The following is an 18161-nucleotide window of genomic DNA, read 5'->3' as shown; positions in this document are numbered from 1 at the left end:
GTTCTTCCAAGGAATTTTCCTAATTCAGGCATAAGAAATTATTGACAAGTTGTATATCTCTATGCCATTTTTATAAGGGAACCTCTTAGATCCATCCTATAGTATATAAAAATTCAAACATATCCTAAATTTCCCAGGTATGTTTGCTAATTATCAATTTCACTCTCCATATGGAGGAACCTGGCTTTACATAGCAAATGGATTCCTGAAAAACAGTTAATCTATAATTTTTTTTAAAAGGAAGAATTTTCAATGTAGTATCAGAACTTGTTATTTAAAGGAACTATGTCATAAGCTATTTTGGAAATGAAGAATGCTTCTGTGAAATAAATAATTTCTTTGATTTTCTAACAGTTATATTAAAGTACATATTTAAAATTTAGTAGTAGAATTGTCTAGAACAATAATTGTAGGTAATAAAAAATACAACAGGTAAACTCCAATTTACAACAAACAATACAAAACAGGAATGACTCGTGGACTGCTTATTGATTGCCTATATTCAGAAGCCCTGAATATATGTATTATTGGTATTTTATGGCTTTAATTAAGACAATTGTCTCTTATGAAGTACCATAAAGTGCAATATTAAAAAAATTAAAAAACCCAAAAGGCATCCATTGTCCTTCAGTTTTATCCTGATGAGAAGAATTGGAGATTTGTTTAATTAAATGGCAAAGGATTATCTACTCTTAATTCGTGCATGCAATTTCATTCTTTAAATTATATTATTCAGGGATTTAGACTTATTTCACTTTTTTCTTTTCTATTCTTTTTTTTTGTGTGTATGTGACATTATTTTAAAAAATTAGCATTCTCTTTTGGTTAGCTGAGAGTTTGAGAGAACCATTGATCCCCAAGGCCTTAGTAACTTATATATCCATTATGAAGAAATACACAACCCAAAATATAAGACTGCAGGAGTATAGTCCCATTCTTACAGTGAATTGTAGACCATTTTTCTAGGCCAGGACACCAATCAGTGACCTTACAGTTTTTATCCATTCTACCACACGAGAAAGTAGGCTCACTGCAGTACAGGTGGATAAGCTCTGACTTAGTATTTAGAATGAAAATTTTAACTCCTCTTGTAAAATCAAAGCAGGTAAACACAAGCCCAGAGTTTTGGAATCTTGAGTGGTGTCTCTCCTATGCTGAGTTCTTTGTGAGTGTGGGATTGTGGGCTTGAAAGCAGAGTTTGTAAGCTATGCCCAGTGCTCAGACTAGTCCCTGGAGAACCACTGCCTATTGTGCTTGTGGTAAGCAAGACTCTCTGGTGCTCTACAGTTATTTTTACTGCTCTCTTCTCCTGTGGTTGCGGATTCTATCCATATTTTAGTAGCAATTAGAAAGGATTCCCCCCCAGCAAGTAGTCAATTATGTGAAAAAAAGGTTGGGAGCAGAGGTCTAGCATTTTTGAATCTTCCTATCAATGAGGTGGAGGAGGAGGAGAAAATGCCCAATTTGCCAGGCATAAGCGCACTGGGAGGCTGGTAGTAAGAACCTTGCAGGGATATAAACACTGTGTCCAACCTGGACTTCAGAATTGAAAGTGGGGTTAGAAATAAGCAGGCTGAGACCTTAATAAGGCCAACTAGAGACTCTCACAGTAGGCAAAGGCCTGTGCAAATGCTTTGGGCAAGCTGAAAAATGCCACTGGTTTCATCTAAATGTCTCAGAAGAGAGATAGGAGGCCACAGAGAACACAAGATTAATGTGAAATAGCAATGAAGAATGACTTTTTAAAAGGGAAGAACAACAGAGTGTGCATAACAAGGGAGCAAGGCATTGAGTTCCAGGCTGGAAGTCAGCACTGTTCAGACTTATACTCATGTCGTGATTAGTCATAAGGTACCATAATCCAAGAGCAATATAAAGCATTTAAAATGTCTTAGTAAAGATGAAGTGGGAATGATTAAGAGCATTTTGAAAAGACTCTGAAATATCAAACTCAGGAGACTTCTGATGAAAAGAGGTAAAGGGTCACATAGTGGTGACTTCCAAATATGTCAGGGGTAAAGAATGCAGAATTCCCATATGCAGTTTTCTCCCAGAAAGAAAACTAAATGAAGTCATCAATTGTAGGGGCCGGAGTTAACCTGGAAGGAGACTTTTCTGACACTGAAGGTTGTTAACATTGAGCTTGGTCACACCAGGAACATCTCTACTAGGATCCCTTAGGGGTCTGTGTGAGTGTGTGTAGGGGGGTTGCTGTCCTTTGGGTCATGCCAATAGGCTGAACAAACTCTCTTAAATGGAATTAAATCTTTGGTGTGAGCCTATGCAAACTCCATGGCACTCTTTCAGACTTATTTATCTGCTTAAAAATAAACTCTTTTAGGTTTTCCAGTCTGTCAAACATTTAGTAAAAGAGCATTGGCTCAGATCATATGGTGCTCCATACAGTCACTCACCATTCGTACACTAGTTTGAACTTAGTACCTAGCCTATCAGAATTGCAAGGCCACCTTGGTCTTTCTAAACATGGCTGAGTAATGGATTCTTTTCTTCTTTGTGGCTCTCTCTCACTCTTTCTTAAGAAAAGTCACTAACCAGATTAGAGACCTCTGGGAATCTAGGTGGTATGGAGCAAGGCTGATGATCCACATGTGAGGAAGGAAACTACAATGGCTGTGCTCAAGTTGTTTTGGGAAAAGGGGAAAACACATTATTTTTGTTTGTAGCCAACAGGAGCACATCTATAGCTTTTGTAGGTCTCTGTTCTCCTGTTGATTAGGCATTGCAGCCTGTGCACTTCCAAAGCGCCTGGGGAGGTGAAAGAAATATTGCAATGGTATAGTAAGAAGTAATGGAGTTGAGCTGGCTGTATTTCCTTTATTGCTTTTTCTGTTTGCTATATATTTTAAAGAATATGAGCCTGCAAAATTAAAAAGAAAACACAAAGATACAGAGACAGGAGCTAAACTTAAATGGACAGTGGATCAGAAATACAATTACCTTTCTTCTCCCAAGGCATCTTGAGAAGGGATTAAAAAAATCTAGAATTGTGTATACATAAGTGCTCTTGTAATTGTTTAAAAAGCCTGATATTTGTTATTTTAAACCACAAAAGGATGTGTTTCAATGCGATGCTTTCTTTCTTAGGAATTCTAGTAAAAGTAGATTAATTTCTCCTTTCTCCCGTGTGAGTGTGTGTGTGTGTGTGTGTGTGTGTGTAACTTATATATGATAACCAACTACCTCATTGCCAATGCCTTACGGCTGATTGAAGATGATATTGTATAGGGATTGAGGATGTATCTTTTAAAAAGCCATGTGGTTATGTAAGATCTGGATTAGCTTCTATAGCACACTTTCTCAGAAATCACCCTAAGAACAGCTTTTATTTATTTATTTATTTATTTATTTTCTGGAACAGAGCTGCCACCTGTGATATGACCACTTATTTATTAAAGTAACAATCTGTCTGGGGTCAAGGAAGCATACCATCCACGTAATAGTGTGTGTGTGTGTGTGTGTCTGTGTGTGTATGCGGGGAAGAAAGCATACTAGAATTTTCTGAAATGTTTGCATTCAGACAGGCCATCAGATCCATGACAGACACTTTCAATGTAGAAATTTCAACAGAGCATTTAACTCAAGTCCTATTTTCTTCAACACTATCTGGCCAGCAGCTCTACAGGTTGTCTTTTCCTTGATCAACTTTCTGTTAAGGTGGTCTGGGATGGTGGGCTTCCCTTTATAGGAATCTCACTGTTTTAGAGGCATTTAAAAGATGGGAACAATGCTGAGGAGTTTGCCAACTCTCTGTCTACCCAGGGATGGGTGTATGTTAGCATTATCAAAAGGCTAATCACTGAGACAGCTGTGTTTTACTGAAATGGCTCCAAATCACCTGATTTGTGTCTCCTGTATAAAAGATATTATAATAGCCTCTGTCAGGTGATGCCTCACAAAACATTTTTTTTTCTGAATATTAAACAACGCCTGCTTCTCTTTATGATCTTTTGAGCAAGGATTTAAGATATTCTGCTGTATCTTCTGAGCTGATAAACAATCCTACTGGATGGTCCCTGTGCATGTGTTCTGTCTTCCCCATCTGTCATTGCCTGACTCAGTTTAGGTTCTGAGTGACACTGTTTAATCTTGTGTTTCAGTTCCCTAGGAACTGGTCAGGTCCAGAGGGCAGCTGGATATGTCATGTGCATAGTCAAATGCAATTCAGAAGTTTCTGTTTTTGAACTTTTGGTTTGATGCAAGTTGCTGGGTTCTTCTCGACTGCCTAGGGCTATTGGGAAGGTGACAGCAAGCAAGACCTGCTTGGTGTGCTATGAACCAAATGGAACCATTTGGGTGCAACTCATTTATTTTAAATCAAGTAGTAAAATGTTGGCTTGAACTTTGGATACTATTTTATACTCTGCTCCAAGGAAGCAAAGAGAGTACTGCAGTCTAACATTTTCTTCTGTGCTTCCTGTTGTATATTCTTTGCTTCTATGTCAGCATTAAAGATATGGCTAGGGCTGGGGCTATAGCTCAAATGGTAGAGTATCTGCATGAGAGGCTCTGGGCTTCATCCCTAGTACTAGAAAAAACAAAGGTGGAAGAATAAGACTGGGCAGTTTCTTAAGGCTGAAACATCTATATTCTGGGGGTGGGGAAATACAGGTGCTTATGTGTATGTTTGTATGTATATATGCATAGAAGAAAACCATCTTATGAGATCAGGAAGAAATGCTCCCTTTGGTTGGGACTGTACTTTTCTTTGACTTTGACTTTGGCAAACTTGATACTCCTTGCTTTTGAATTCTAATGTGATTGGGTCTCTCTCTCTCTCTTTCATACACACACACACACACACACACACACACATTCATGCACATGCATACACACACAGAGGCATACAGAAAAGGGGCTAGAGATGACCTACTCTGGAAATCATAATGTGGAAAGTTTTCTTCTAATTATGTGAATGAGTGTAGGCCAACATATAACCACTTATTCACAGATGCAGCAATGAAGAGAAAGCCAGGGCAAGCACTGGAAGGTGCCTGTGTGCCACTTAGGGGGACACTGCTGTCACAGTCATGCCCAGCACACGCCATTGAGGTGGGAACCAGGCTTGGAAATGTTGTCTTCTCAAAAGCAACTTTTCATTAAAAACTACAACACTCCCTGTAAAGTGCATTCCCAGCTCTTAGGTGAGTAAAGTATTTCCTGGTTGCTTGGACAAGTCTTCACTGTGAGCTGGGAATGAATGGGAAGAGTGAGGAGGAAGGGAAGGATCAGGAAGTACTGGAATAAGAGCAGGACTATACCTGACCTCCTGCAACCTTTCTTATTTTGTATATTCTACCTGTCATTTTGTCAAGGTCACCTATTTAAGCCTTTCAAACAACAAATTGGTCAATAATACAGAATTCACACAATAACCACCTATGCTCCCTTCAAGTAACACACAAGAAAAATTACTTCCTCATTCTCTTTCACTCTAAGTACAAAGTCCTGCCCTTGAACAAGATGCAGGTTTCCTTCACACATTAGAAAACTCCACTTTGCAAAGCTGGAGAGATCTGAAAACAAGCCTGGGGGGCAGTCACCTTGAATTCTTGTTTTCTCAGGGGGGCTTCATTTTTCAGTACTTATTACTTGTGGGGGAAAAGCCATGATGGGTACTGCTTGCTGATGCTTTACAGAGTGAGCTAAGGTTTTGGGGGAGAAAGGACTGACCTTGCCTGCACTCTCAGGTCACTTGACCTTTATCTTCAACTATGTGTTCTGCATCCTATCTTCCTATGTCAACACAACACAATCAGAGCAGGCCTCAGGCACATCACAAGCTGAAGACATGAACATGTGTGGTGAAGAGCCCCATGTATGATGTTGTCGACTTTCATATAGGCTGGGCACAGAATAATGGACCATCCTCTGTTTACTTTTGCAAATGATTTTAAGGAAATCACAACTTGGGGAAATGAAAGATTCTACATATTTTTTTCATCAATTTAGTTTAACCCCATCCCCCCCACTAGTCTTATTTTCTACTGAAATAGACTTGAGAAATCATACAAGGTGGCAAATAGAACTTGGGGGCATTGAATAAACAAAATGAAAAAAAAATTCCATGTAAAGTTGAGCAAAATCAGAAAATAAAAACTTGAGGTGACCGGGTTGAAGCCAGCACAAAGAAACTTTGGAATATAGCCTTCAGTGTACTTTAAAAACTAGAAAAAGTCCCATCTGGGGTCCTGATGGGAGGAGAGACATGGACATTGCACAGGCTTTAACCAAATCCTTGAAATAGGACCCAGAAATCTACCTGGGGTGCACCAAGTGTGCAAATGCCTTTGCAAACATCTCAAAGCTGCCTCCAGCCAAGTAGTGTTGATCAGAGTTGATTTAGATCTATTGGGAATAATGATTCTTAGACACTGAAGCCCTTTATGATCACATTGGACAATGATTTAAGGAGCCATGATGCCCTTACATTCCCATTAGGTGGCAAATCCCACTGAGCACCTCTACTGGATGGTGTTTCTTATCACACATCAAGGCTCTCCTGGCAGGTGTTTGACTTATATGTGAGCCCTTAGCATCAAAATATGTCTAAATGGTAATCACAGCTAAAACTGCCCTCCTTCTTTCGATGATAATGGGACATGCATTGGAACAATATAAGTTCAGTTTATATAGTTTTGCTGTCCTAGAAAAGTACTAATTTGGTCTGCAGTCATATTTTCTACTTGCATGCTGGGGCAATATCAGAAAACAACAAAACAAAACAACCCAACCCTAGTCACCTCCCTCCTGTCCCCAAACCAGTATTCACCCAGTCTTGGTTTTATCTCTGTCGGTCTTAAGTACTCAGTATGGGTATGCAGAACAGTCTTCCCTGTATGATTAGTGCAAATGGTTTGGAGGGCTCAACTCGCGGCTCCTCCAGATTCTCTCTGCTAAGCCCTCCTCCCTACAAGCAATTTTCCTAAACCATCCACCTTGTTAGGCAGGATCCCGGTAAATCGAACATAGGCTGAAGGTGACAGCAACACCACCTTTGTCTGTGGATTCCATTAGATCACCTCTTGCACCTAGAGGTAAAGTCCAGACTGAAGGTTGAAGGTTGATGCCCCTCTTCAAAAAGGTACTATAAATATACTAGAGCTATCCCTGAAAAGATGCATTTATACTTACATGTATATATATATATGACTTTGTATATATATATATATATATATATTTATATAATTTTTCTTTCTTTGTGTTTGTGTACAGTTATGTATTAATCTATAGGTATGCAAAGAGAGGAATAATACAGGAACAGGCAGGATTTGTGTGCTCGTGTGTGTATATTTATAATATGTATACTTTATAGGTGTATATATAGCCTCTGTCCTTGTTTGCTTCCTTACAATGAATGTACCTCCGGCCAGCGAGGAGTACCTGTCAGTGGTGAATGGAGGGATGCCCCATGGTCACGGTTCTTTTTGTCTCTTACGTGGAGTCATTTCTGTAGGCAAGGGTGAAGAGCCTGTGAAGTGAAGGGTCCCATGTGAATCCATCCCTCCTCCAATCCACCAAGGAGGGACACTTGGCTGGGGCTGTGTGCCAGCTGCCTCTTCTCAGGAGGCCAAGGAGCCTAGAGCCCAGAGCAGGAAGGGACCATCCACGCTGTTGGTCCACGATATGGCTTTTCCGCTAGATGGAGACGGGACACATCAGAATTCTGTCTTCTAGGAGGACGCTGATCACCAGGAACACGAAGTAGAGGCCAAACATGATGAAGCCCAGCACTTTGTTCATCCGCCATTTGCAGAGGGCAATGGAGAGAATGACAAAGAGCAGCATGATGAAGAGGAGGACAATGGCACAGAAGAGGCCATTGCTGCTGACAGCCACTGGCTGGAATCTGTGAATGACGGTGTACAGGAGCCAGGGCAGTGGGAGCCTGGGAGGAAGAAAGGAAGAGCAGGGGAGAGCAGGCAGTCAGGCATGTTGAGAAGGTGCTCATGGATAAATCTACCCCTGAAAAGAGTGTCATGAGATCACATAAGGAAATCAGGTGAACTTTGAAAATGTTTATCTATTTCCTGATCAAATTAGGGAGACCAGAGATTGGTCCTACAGTGAAGCAATATCAAAGGCATGATTCTTGTAGGTGTTTTCTGAATTTGATTTGAAATTTTTTTGTTTTCTTCCTAATGAAGAGTAAAATTTTGCTCTCAGCCATAAAAAGGTGAACTGGAGGATTTGTACAGGGTGAGGGGAGAAGGCGACAAATGTAGAGAAGGCATAGAAATTGATGGTAAAAAACGGAAAACATTATTTTTAAAAAATGGAGATAAAGAATAACAATGACTTAACAATTTAAAAGCAAGTAAAATTACATGATGCTGGGCATGGTGGCGCACACCTGTAATCCCAAAGCTTCAGGCAGGAGGGTTGCAAGTTCAAAGCCAGCCCCATCAACTTAGTGAGGCCCTAAGCAATTTAGCGAGACCCTGTCTCAAAATAAAAAATAAAAATGGCTGGAGATGTGGCTCAGTGGGTAAACACCCCTGGTTCAATCCCTGGTACCAAAACCCAACCAAATAACAACAATAAAAAACAAAAACCAAAACAATAACAACAAAAAACCATGATGATGGTGGGGGCTATGATAGGGTATATATAGAATTCTAAAGTTTATCCTGGAAAAGATACTGATATTCTTTTTGATTTAAAAAATGGTCTTTCAGGCTGGGGATGTGGCTCAAGCCGTAGTGCGCTTGCCTGGCATGTGTGCAGCCCCGGGTTCGATCCTCAGCACCACATACAAACAAAGATGTTGTGTCCACCGAAAACTAAAAAATAAATATTAAAAAAAATGGTCTTTCTGAAAAATCTGAAGAATATAATTATCTTACATTTATAAAGTTTAAAAAACTTTATTGTGTATTTCTAAACCTGTTTTCTACCTTTACATTTGATTTTTAAAATCTGATAACATCTTTTGTTTCCCTTCCTGAGTGGTGATTCTAAAACACATCAGGAAAACCAATTGCTAGGAATTATGGTTGTCGATGGTAGGACTCTCTGGGAGGGGAACATGGCTGAAAATATCAGACCCAAGTGGCCTGGGTATCTGCAGGTGGCTGGGTGAAATGCAGCTGGTTCTTCCCATTGAGAGTAATGATGGAATGTTGGCTGGGGAGAAACTGACTCAGCTGGCTGTACCTTCTGTATGGCCAAAGAAAGTTGAGTTTTGACCTGGTCTCAGGGGTATGGAAGAGGAGCTGCCCTTTTGAAACATGAAGTGCTCCAAAGAAAAAGCAAATAGTTTGTGAGAGAAATAATGAGGGTGAAAAAGCAAATTATGCATCTGCCTCTTCTGCTGGAGAGTGTGTAAGAGCAGAGCCCAAGCACTGCATCTTTGAATCACCAGGGCTTGACACTAGCTGGCCCCCACCTGGGTGCATATCTTAAGCAGGGTAATGCTGAAGTGATTGATGTGATGGCCTGGTGGTGATTAGTACAGGTACTTTTCTCTGGCCAGGAGTGCTCACTTCAGTGAACCATGTTGGGTTGAGATTCCCCAGGGGCAGCCTGGAACCAGGTGAAATTCCAGTACTTGGCAGGAGGGGACAGTCTTGGTATCCTGGGTTCAGCAATGGAAAGTCAGAAACTGGGAGGGGAGGGCCTGACAATGTTGGTGAACTCATCCTGGTGAGTTCTTCTTCCACATTTCCCATGCCTTTTAAAGAGAAAGACCCCAAACCATTTTACTCTTATTAAACCAGATGTTGTAGTTTGAATCTTGAATTATACCCCCAAAGCTCTTGTGTTGAAAGCTTGCTCCCAAGCCTATGACACTAGGGGGAGGTGGTGGAACCTTAGGAGGAGGGGCCTTGTAGAAGGGTTTTAGACCATGGCGGGGTGGGCCCTTGAAGGGGATATGAGGACCCAGTCCTTCCCTCTTTTTCTTTTTGTTTCCTGGCCAATGAATATCATAATCATGTAGCTACAGGCTCAAGCAACAGAGACCATGGACTGAAACCTCTAAAACTGTTGGACAAAATAAACCTTTCTTTCTTTTAAGTTGATTACCTTAGGTATTTTTCACAGTGACAGAAAGTTGACTAACACACTAGACAAACACATGTATGTTTAAATACATACACACACACACACACACACACACACACACACAGGCATCCAGTTCTGATGAAGTTGAGCTGACAGCACAATAAATAGTTTGTAAACACCCTTTAAGGGAAAATGGCATTTTTCATAATAATTTGAAATGCAGATACAACTTGATTCAGAAAAATGATCATTTCAGTGTTATTTGAGTAGTAAGAAATTGAGGATATCATCTTAAAACTTCCAATGGGAAACTAGCCAAATAGTAAATCAATGTAAGTCAATGTAATGTTATATGGCTATTTAAAATCACAAGTTTATAGTGATATAGAAAATATTCATGAAATAACTTTAAATTTAGGTTTTACTTATTAATTGCAGTGCTAGCAATCAAACTCAGAATCTTATGTGTAATTTAAATTTAGAATGAAAGATTTACATAAAAATAGCAATGCAATTTTATTTGCATAAAATATACACATTTTAAAATGTTGGTGAATTTTCACTGATCTTTATATCTAAATCCTTTATGCATTATTCTATGAGCAAATAGAAAATGCAGGCAATACTATGCAGAAACTTTTACACTCAATGTTTTTGCTAATGACATCACTTAATATATTGGCAATGACATACATTGGTATAAACCTTAGGAAAGAAGCTTTTGGAAAAGAAATATATAAAATATATCATAGTCATTTTAATGTTAAAAATATTTAATCCATTATATGGCTTAAAGGAATTTATCCTAATAAAATAATTAAAAGAAAAGATTTTCTGCATAACAAAAAATCTAAAAAAAGATAAAAAGATTCTTTTAAAGGATAATGGTTAAGCTGAAAAGCAACAGGATGGAATATTTGGAGGTCTAAAAACATTTAGAAAATGAGTCATGTGATTTACTAAGTTTTAGTAATAAATGCCTCTTTTTGGTATGTACACATGGCTTTGGATGAAAAAAATAAAAGCCCTATAGGAGGACAAAACTGACTGTTCACTAAGAAAACCAAAATATTTGAAAGAACATTAAAAAAATGAACTGTGTTTTAGTAGGTTAGGTGATATTTTTCTTTGGACTCTCATTTGTTGTCATGATCTATATGTAATTTTAGACCAATGAACAAGGAGTGTCTTACAACTTTACTAGAATAGTTATTTTTCAAACACATGGCAAAGATGCTAACTGAATACATAACTTTTCTTAGCTTATAGGATTTTCTTTTTACACTACAAAGAACTTTCTCTTTCTCTCCTTCCTTTTATTTTTTTTTTTAGACAAACATTAACAAAAAGGCTATTCTGAATGTGTAGCCAACAGAGCAAAGAGGTATTCTTTACATTAGGATAATTTCCTTTAAGGCATGTAACTTTGAAGGCATCCATCTGTCAGTCCTTCTGTCCATTCCACAAGCATTTGTTAAGCCACTACCATGCAGTCGGCGATGTGCTAGGCTTTGGTGAGTGCTTGCCTTTGGGAAGTCCGTAGGCTTGTGGGCAGACAGGACCTGACAACAGTACGATGTGCAGAGGGTCTATGGGAGTAAGAGCCCTAGCTCAGACCCACAGGGATTAGAGAAATCAGGATTTGAGCTGATACTGGAAAGGTTAAGAGAGCTTTCCAGGCAGAGAAGCAGGGTGGGCAGACGAGGGAAATTTAACAGGAGAGGGCACATTGGGACTCACTGGAGTTTCAGACAGTGGAAACCCAGGGTGGGGTTTTATGCACAGACAGTGTGGTTGACAGTATTGATTTTCCCCATCAAATCCCAGCTACTGCATTTACCAGTTGTGTGAACTCTGTGCCTTTCAGTATCCATATCTGAGGAATGGGGATGCTAATATATAACTCCATGATCATTGTCTTAAATGGAAAAAAATGTATGTACAGTATACATGGTGAACATTGTATGAAAAATGATAAATATGTGTTTGGTAATGAAAAGGTAGAAGACAACAATATTCAAGATACTTAAAGAGAACATAGATGCATTTCATTGGATTTCCAAACTCAAGTGTTAAGAGCCCTGCTCTTCTGGGAACACAAGGATAAAATCCTGTGTCTTTCTTTCTCGGGGGACTGCCATTCATGAGGGTCATGAGTGAGCCTACTTTTACTTTTGACAAGTTAATGTGATGGGAGAGATAATATCACTCCTCTCAATTTGGCTTACTATAGAGATTATTCATACCTAGAACTCCAGTGCACTTAATTGTAAGGGAAAAAAACCCTCATTTTCCTACTTCCAAAAAACCTAGACTATCATCACGGGCACAGGTAAACCAATGAAAACATCAAGGCTGCCAACATTTTCCGAGGAAATGGGATGTTTGTGCTGTCTCTGCTCATCCCAATCTGTCTTAAAATCCAAATCTTGCCTGAGGCTGGTCAGGGATATTAACTAGAATATGGAACAAAACCACCGTGAAACTATCAGAGCATCGAAGTCTTGTCTGAATTCTGAAGATTCATAATATGTGGTGACTGCAGTTAAATAAGTGGAATTCTCCTAAAATATTTTCTAAAACATTAATTCTAAATGCAGGTATGTGTTTCTGCTTATCTAGGATGCCTTACTCTTCATTAAGTTCTCTGAAAAATAGAGTTGGTGAAACTGAATGGTCCTCCCAAGCCTTTGTTTTCTGTTGGTACTGCTGAATTTTGGGCTCAGAGAGCCTGGTCATATCTTTACAGACTCTTGGAAGACAAAGCCAGTGATGGAGATGGCATGTACTTTTATGTAGCTCTCACTTACCCTACGGTGATGTCAAAAATATTACTTCCAACAGAGCTGGACACAGCCATGTCTCCTAGCCCCTTCCGAGCCACGATGACACTGGTGATAAGATCAGGGATGGAGGTCCCAGCAGCCAGGATGGTCAGACCCATAATCTCTTCACTAATGCCGATGGTCTCTCCAACCTATATATCAGGACAGGGGAAAACGTAAGTGTTGCAAGTCACAAAACCATCCTAACCACAAACAGTTCACCACAACCCCTTTTAATGAGTTCCTTCTCTGTGTTGTGCTGAGGACTGAGATAACAAAGATGAATGAACTACAATCTATTGCCATAGAGGAGTTTATATTTTTATGACATTCAGACCCAAGAGATCAGCAATTTACGTGAAGATTAAGCAGATAATCTCAAATAAAAAAGAGCCCCAGAGGGCTTGAGTGCAGCCACCATATGGTGTTTCCTAAAACCAAGGCAGGGATTCTGCAAGATTTGAATTATACAAGCCAACTAGACTATTGAACCCAGGGGCAAACAGCACCAAGTCCTGGAATGTGCCCTTCAATTTACCATCAAAGATTAGGGACAGACACTCAGTGTTCCATTTGTTTTCCTTTAATATCTCTTATTGTCTGTACCACTCAAACATTTTTGGATTCCACCATTTCCACAGGAAAATTGATTTGGCGTGTGTTCAGGTTTGGTAATATGAAAAAGCAAAGCTGCTGAGTAGAGGCAACAGCCAAGGAATCAGAGGACCTTGGCCCAAGGTCTGGTTTGGTATCTGTTAAGTGCTTAATCCACTGCTAACTGTTTCATTGTACAGTGTCTTCCGTTCTTGCTTTCTTACCCATAAAGTGGGGTTGGTAATATCTGCCTTAACAAGGGGTTTGTGGGAACTGAATGATAATCTGTGGAAAATCCCTTCATAAGCAGTACATCACTATCAAAAAGTAAAATGGAGTTCACAGCAATTACATTTTCTTATGGTCTTTGTCTTTTAAGACTGATATTTCTGTTGGGAGGGTTGTTATAGCCTCAGAAGCTCTTCCATTCTTTTGAGCAACTTGTCTTGTTGGGACTTATAAAAATATTGAAAGTATTTTCTGGTGTTGACGAGTTGCAGTTCTGAAAATCTACATAATGCTTTCCATTTGGGCTCCAGCAGCCTACTTGATGACATCTAGAGTTTTTTGAAATAGTTTAAGGATAATGATAAAGGTCTTCAGGGAATAGAATACTCACTTCTTCTATTTTTTTTTAATTTTCAAGTTTATTTTGGCTCACAATTTCAGAGTTTTTGTTCAAGGTCAGCTGATTCCATAGCTCTGCACCCAAAGTGATGGAGAATATCGTGGCCGAAAGGTATGGCAGAGGAAAGCAGCTCAGGATGTGACAGTGAGAAAGCAGAGAGAGCTCTGCTCACTAAGGTCAAAATATAAACCCCAAAGTCATGCCCCCAGTGACCCATTTCTTCCAGCTACACCCTACCTGTCTATGATTACCACCCAGTTAATCCATTCAAGTGGATTCATCCATTGCTTAGGTTCCAATTCTCATAGTCTATCATCTCTCAACATTCTTGCATTGTCTCATGCAAGTGTTCTTGGGGGACACTGCATATCCAAACCATAACAAATGAAACCTGTGTTTAATTCTAGCACTCCTAATTGTGTAACTTGAGGAAAAATCACAAAACCTCTTACTTCTGGCTTCTTGACCTGTGCAATGAGAATGCTTCTAGTTCTTTTACATGGCCTCTTTTAAAAATATGTGTCCAGAAATTTATAGTCATTGAATTTTGAACACCATCTCTGGGGTTTGAAATATATGCTAGGCACGTATACCCCAGACAAAATTAGTGCCAAATATGCTTTTCTGTCTCACTGCATTATGCTTTCCCAGCCATAGCAAGTCAGTTACCTTTAGCAACCCAACAATAATTTTTGTTATTAAAACACTTTATAGACATGGGTTCAATCTCTAATTTGGTTAGAAAGTTAGCTCTTATCTGGTCTCAGCTGATTTCCCTACATACATAGAATACTTACTTCTGGATCTCCTTTTTTTCATTTATAAGTAACTTCTTGGCTCCTATTAGCTTAAAAGCATAGTTGGGAGCTTTATTTATTTTAATGGTCATGCCTGCTCAGAAACTGGTGAGCTACCTTAGTTTACTATATGCTTGTGGCACACAGACTTACTGCTTCCCATTAGAAAGTAAGGTCCTTGCCAATAGAATCCTTGGGCTCTATGTCCCTAATTTATAGAGCACAGCCTGGTAAATAGTAGGCTCCGAAGACTTGTTTGCTAAATGAACAAATCAATTCACATATGAAGGTTATTTCCATAGCACGTTTCCCCACTGAATCTTTTAGAAAAAGTTAAATAAAAATTTTGCACAAGAGTACCTTATTTGAGCAAAATGTTCTCCTTGATGTCTTATTTTTGTTATAATCAGAGTGAAATGTCAAAGACTATGAAGATGCTGACTAAATGATTGATGTACTAAGAAAGGTCTAATTTATTTAACATTTTAATTTAAATTCTTAGGGAGAATTCTAAAGCAGGGATGGCTTCAAAAACCATTGATATTTGGAGTTTGAGTGCTAATATAGATATGAAGGGCCAGAAATCGATGAGGAGTATGCTGGAATGTTTAAGAGCTGGTTTGGGACAGAGAAAGTCCTGGGTGCATATTTTAGACTGTAATTCTAGGGCACAGGAGCCACCTTCTCTGGCTCTCAGTTTTTTTCATCTGTAACATGGTGTTAATAGCATCACTCAGAGTTGTTATGATGGTTATGCGTGATAATGCTTACAAAGTAAACAATATGGTGTCAGGCATAAAGTAAATGATCAATGAATATCAGCTAGTATAACTCAGACATTACTTATTTTACTCTTCAAATTATGAGACTAGCTATCAGGGTTCTCCCAGCATGGACAAGAGCTAGTTTACTGGGGTCAGCCACAGTGTGGGAAGTCACGTGAATAATGACATTTTCTTAACAAATAAGAATTTTCATTATACATTAAACCCCTGATGAATCTGGGTGGCTCTAGAACTAATTTCATTGAAGAACTATTTTTTTTTAGGGGCACTGGGGATTGAACTCAGGGGCACTCAGCCACTGAGCCACATCCCCAGCTCTATTTTGTATTTTATTTGGAGACAGGGTCTCACTGAGTTGCTCAGCACCTCGCCATTGCTGAGGCTGGCTTCAAACTTGCCATCCTCCTGTTTCAGCCTCCTGAGCCGCTGGGATTATAGGTATGTGCCTGGCAAGAATTGTTCTTCATCAGCATGTTTGGGGTACCCATCACTGAAGCTGACTTATGAAGAGCCAGAGGAAAGATGAAGGTCACAGGGATGGGACCCTACCCTGATCAAATCAGGTCATGAAGATTTTCTATGTTTTCTTCTAAACATTTGATAGTTTTTGCTTTTACACTTAGAACCATGATCTATTTGCATATGATATGAGGTAAGGATAAAAGTCAATTAATTTTGGTGCATGGAAATCAGATTTTTCCAGTGCCACTTGTTAAAAGAGTCTAGTCACATATGTTCTTGGCACATTTTATTTCAAATTGCTGTTTTATTTTATGTTAACAATTCTAAGACTATATTAAGCAAAGAATATAAATGGGCAGTTTGGAATTTATGTAGTATATAGTCAAGATTAAAAGGATGAATTCTGGAGTGTCCTGGGTTAGAATCTCAGTACTGCTATTTACTCTCTATGTGACCTTGGCCAATTTTATTATTAGTTTTAAGTTTAACTCATTTACCTGTACAGTGTATATAGTAATAATACCTCCTTCATAGGATTAGAACCTGTGTACGGGTTAATGTCAAGATTATAAAGACTGGGGCTGGGGCTGTAGCTCAGTGGTAAAGCACTTGCCTAGCACCTGTGAGGCACTGGGTTTGATCCTAGCACCACAGAAGAATGAAGGTAGTGTGTTCATCTACAACCCAAAAATATAAAAACAAAAAGATTATAAAGACAAAGAGATGTGAATTGCCCATCTTATAGCACTTCATATAATAATGGTCTTCAAGAATGTGAAACCTTGTATTTTATTCTTTCATTCATGTTTTCAACTACAGTTACTGAGGTCATATTTTGTAATAAGCATTGCAACTGCACTGAGCTTAAAGTGATAACATTGAAAAATATTATTTTTTATTAGCTGAAGCCCAAGGAAGCCATTTAGTCTCTAGGTCCTTTCTTGAGAGTCAGCTGTGAAAAGCTGGTGAGAGCCGTGCTGAGTGGCTTGCCCAAGATAAATACCATGAGTCAGGTACAATGTGACCTTCCTCTCAGCCCTGGGTTGGCCTGGCCTCCGGCAGGAAGCCCATTCAGGCTTGCCTTCCTTCATGTGGCTTTCTAGTGGCTATACCAATTTGATTCTAGGCCACAGGGAAAGGTCCAGAGACTAGGGAAAGTTCAGTCCTGCCATGTTTAACTTGTCTGTGTCACACTCAATATTGTTGTGACAGTTTCAGAAAGCAAACACATTGATGAACCAAGTGGCAACCAAGACTGAGAGGACATAAAGCAGATGGGTATCGCTGTCCAGGTCTTACCTGATGCGCCCACCAGACCATCAAATAAGAGAAGGCTGCGATCCAGGTGATGGAGCCAAAGAATGTGATGGGAAAAAATTTCCTTGATGACTGAAAGACAACCAGAGGAGGCAAGAGTCAGGGCTACCAGTTGTGATGAACTTGACAGTCTAACGCTAAAACCACCTGTGCAAACACTGTCCCCCCATTTCCTGCATTTTGGTAAGACTGGCAGTCAAAAGGCCTGAACTCTCTCTCATCAAGTTGCATAAAATTCTCTCTTGGAAATGTGAAATTGGTGGAAGTGGAATGATTGCAATGCTGGTTCCTGGGTTGGAACTCTCTTAAAGAGAATATGTGTTAGTTCCTGCAGTTAGATGTTTAAACACCCTCTCCTCCTGCCCTGTCTTAGGCCTGGTTTCTCAGTCTCTCCTTCCGTCTGTTAACTACATCATATTCTCCCTCCATCTCCTTCCCTCTTTTTAGATTGCTCACAAGTTCATCAGAATAAATTTCTACTGCTTACAAATGTTGAATTCTAATAATCCATATGCCAGAAAACCTATGCAATTAATTACATTAAACAAGAAATGGGAAGACTTAGTATGTTTAAAAATAGACTGGATCATCTTACAGTCCGCATTTATTATCAGGAAAGCCATCCAGGAGGCACTACAGTAGTTTATATAAATTCCTGGTGATGGCCAGTTTCCCAGACACGGGACTCCATGTGTCCGCTGGAGAGGACAGAGGTGGAGATGCCCAACTG

At 39.4% G+C, this 18161-nt stretch overlaps 1 protein-coding gene across 3 annotated transcripts in view; it reads right to left on the bottom strand.

Moving 5' to 3' along the window:
• Positions 1-735: 735 nt before the first annotated feature.
• Slc24a2 (solute carrier family 24 member 2) overlaps positions 736-18161 on the bottom strand; it is a 224211-nt gene continuing 206785 nt past the window's right edge. For all 3 annotated transcript variants that reach the window (XM_048783896.1, XM_048783895.1, XM_048783897.1), the window contains 3 exons: positions 17414-17503; positions 12834-13000; positions 736-7906 (listed from right to left, as the gene is read on the bottom strand). In XM_048783896.1, coding sequence (XP_048639853.1) covers positions 7657-7906; positions 12834-13000; positions 17414-17503 — 507 coding nt within the window. In that variant the 3' untranslated portion in view covers positions 736-7656. The remainder of the gene's footprint in view (positions 7907-12833; positions 13001-17413; positions 17504-18161) is intronic.

This window comes from Marmota marmota, unplaced genomic scaffold, assembly GCF_001458135.2.
Source record: "Marmota marmota marmota unplaced genomic scaffold, marMar, whole genome shotgun sequence".
Taxonomy (NCBI): Eukaryota; Metazoa; Chordata; class Mammalia; order Rodentia; family Sciuridae; genus Marmota; species Marmota marmota.
Note: the sequence above shows the minus strand (reverse complement) of the source record. Positions and strands in the feature narration are given on the sequence as shown.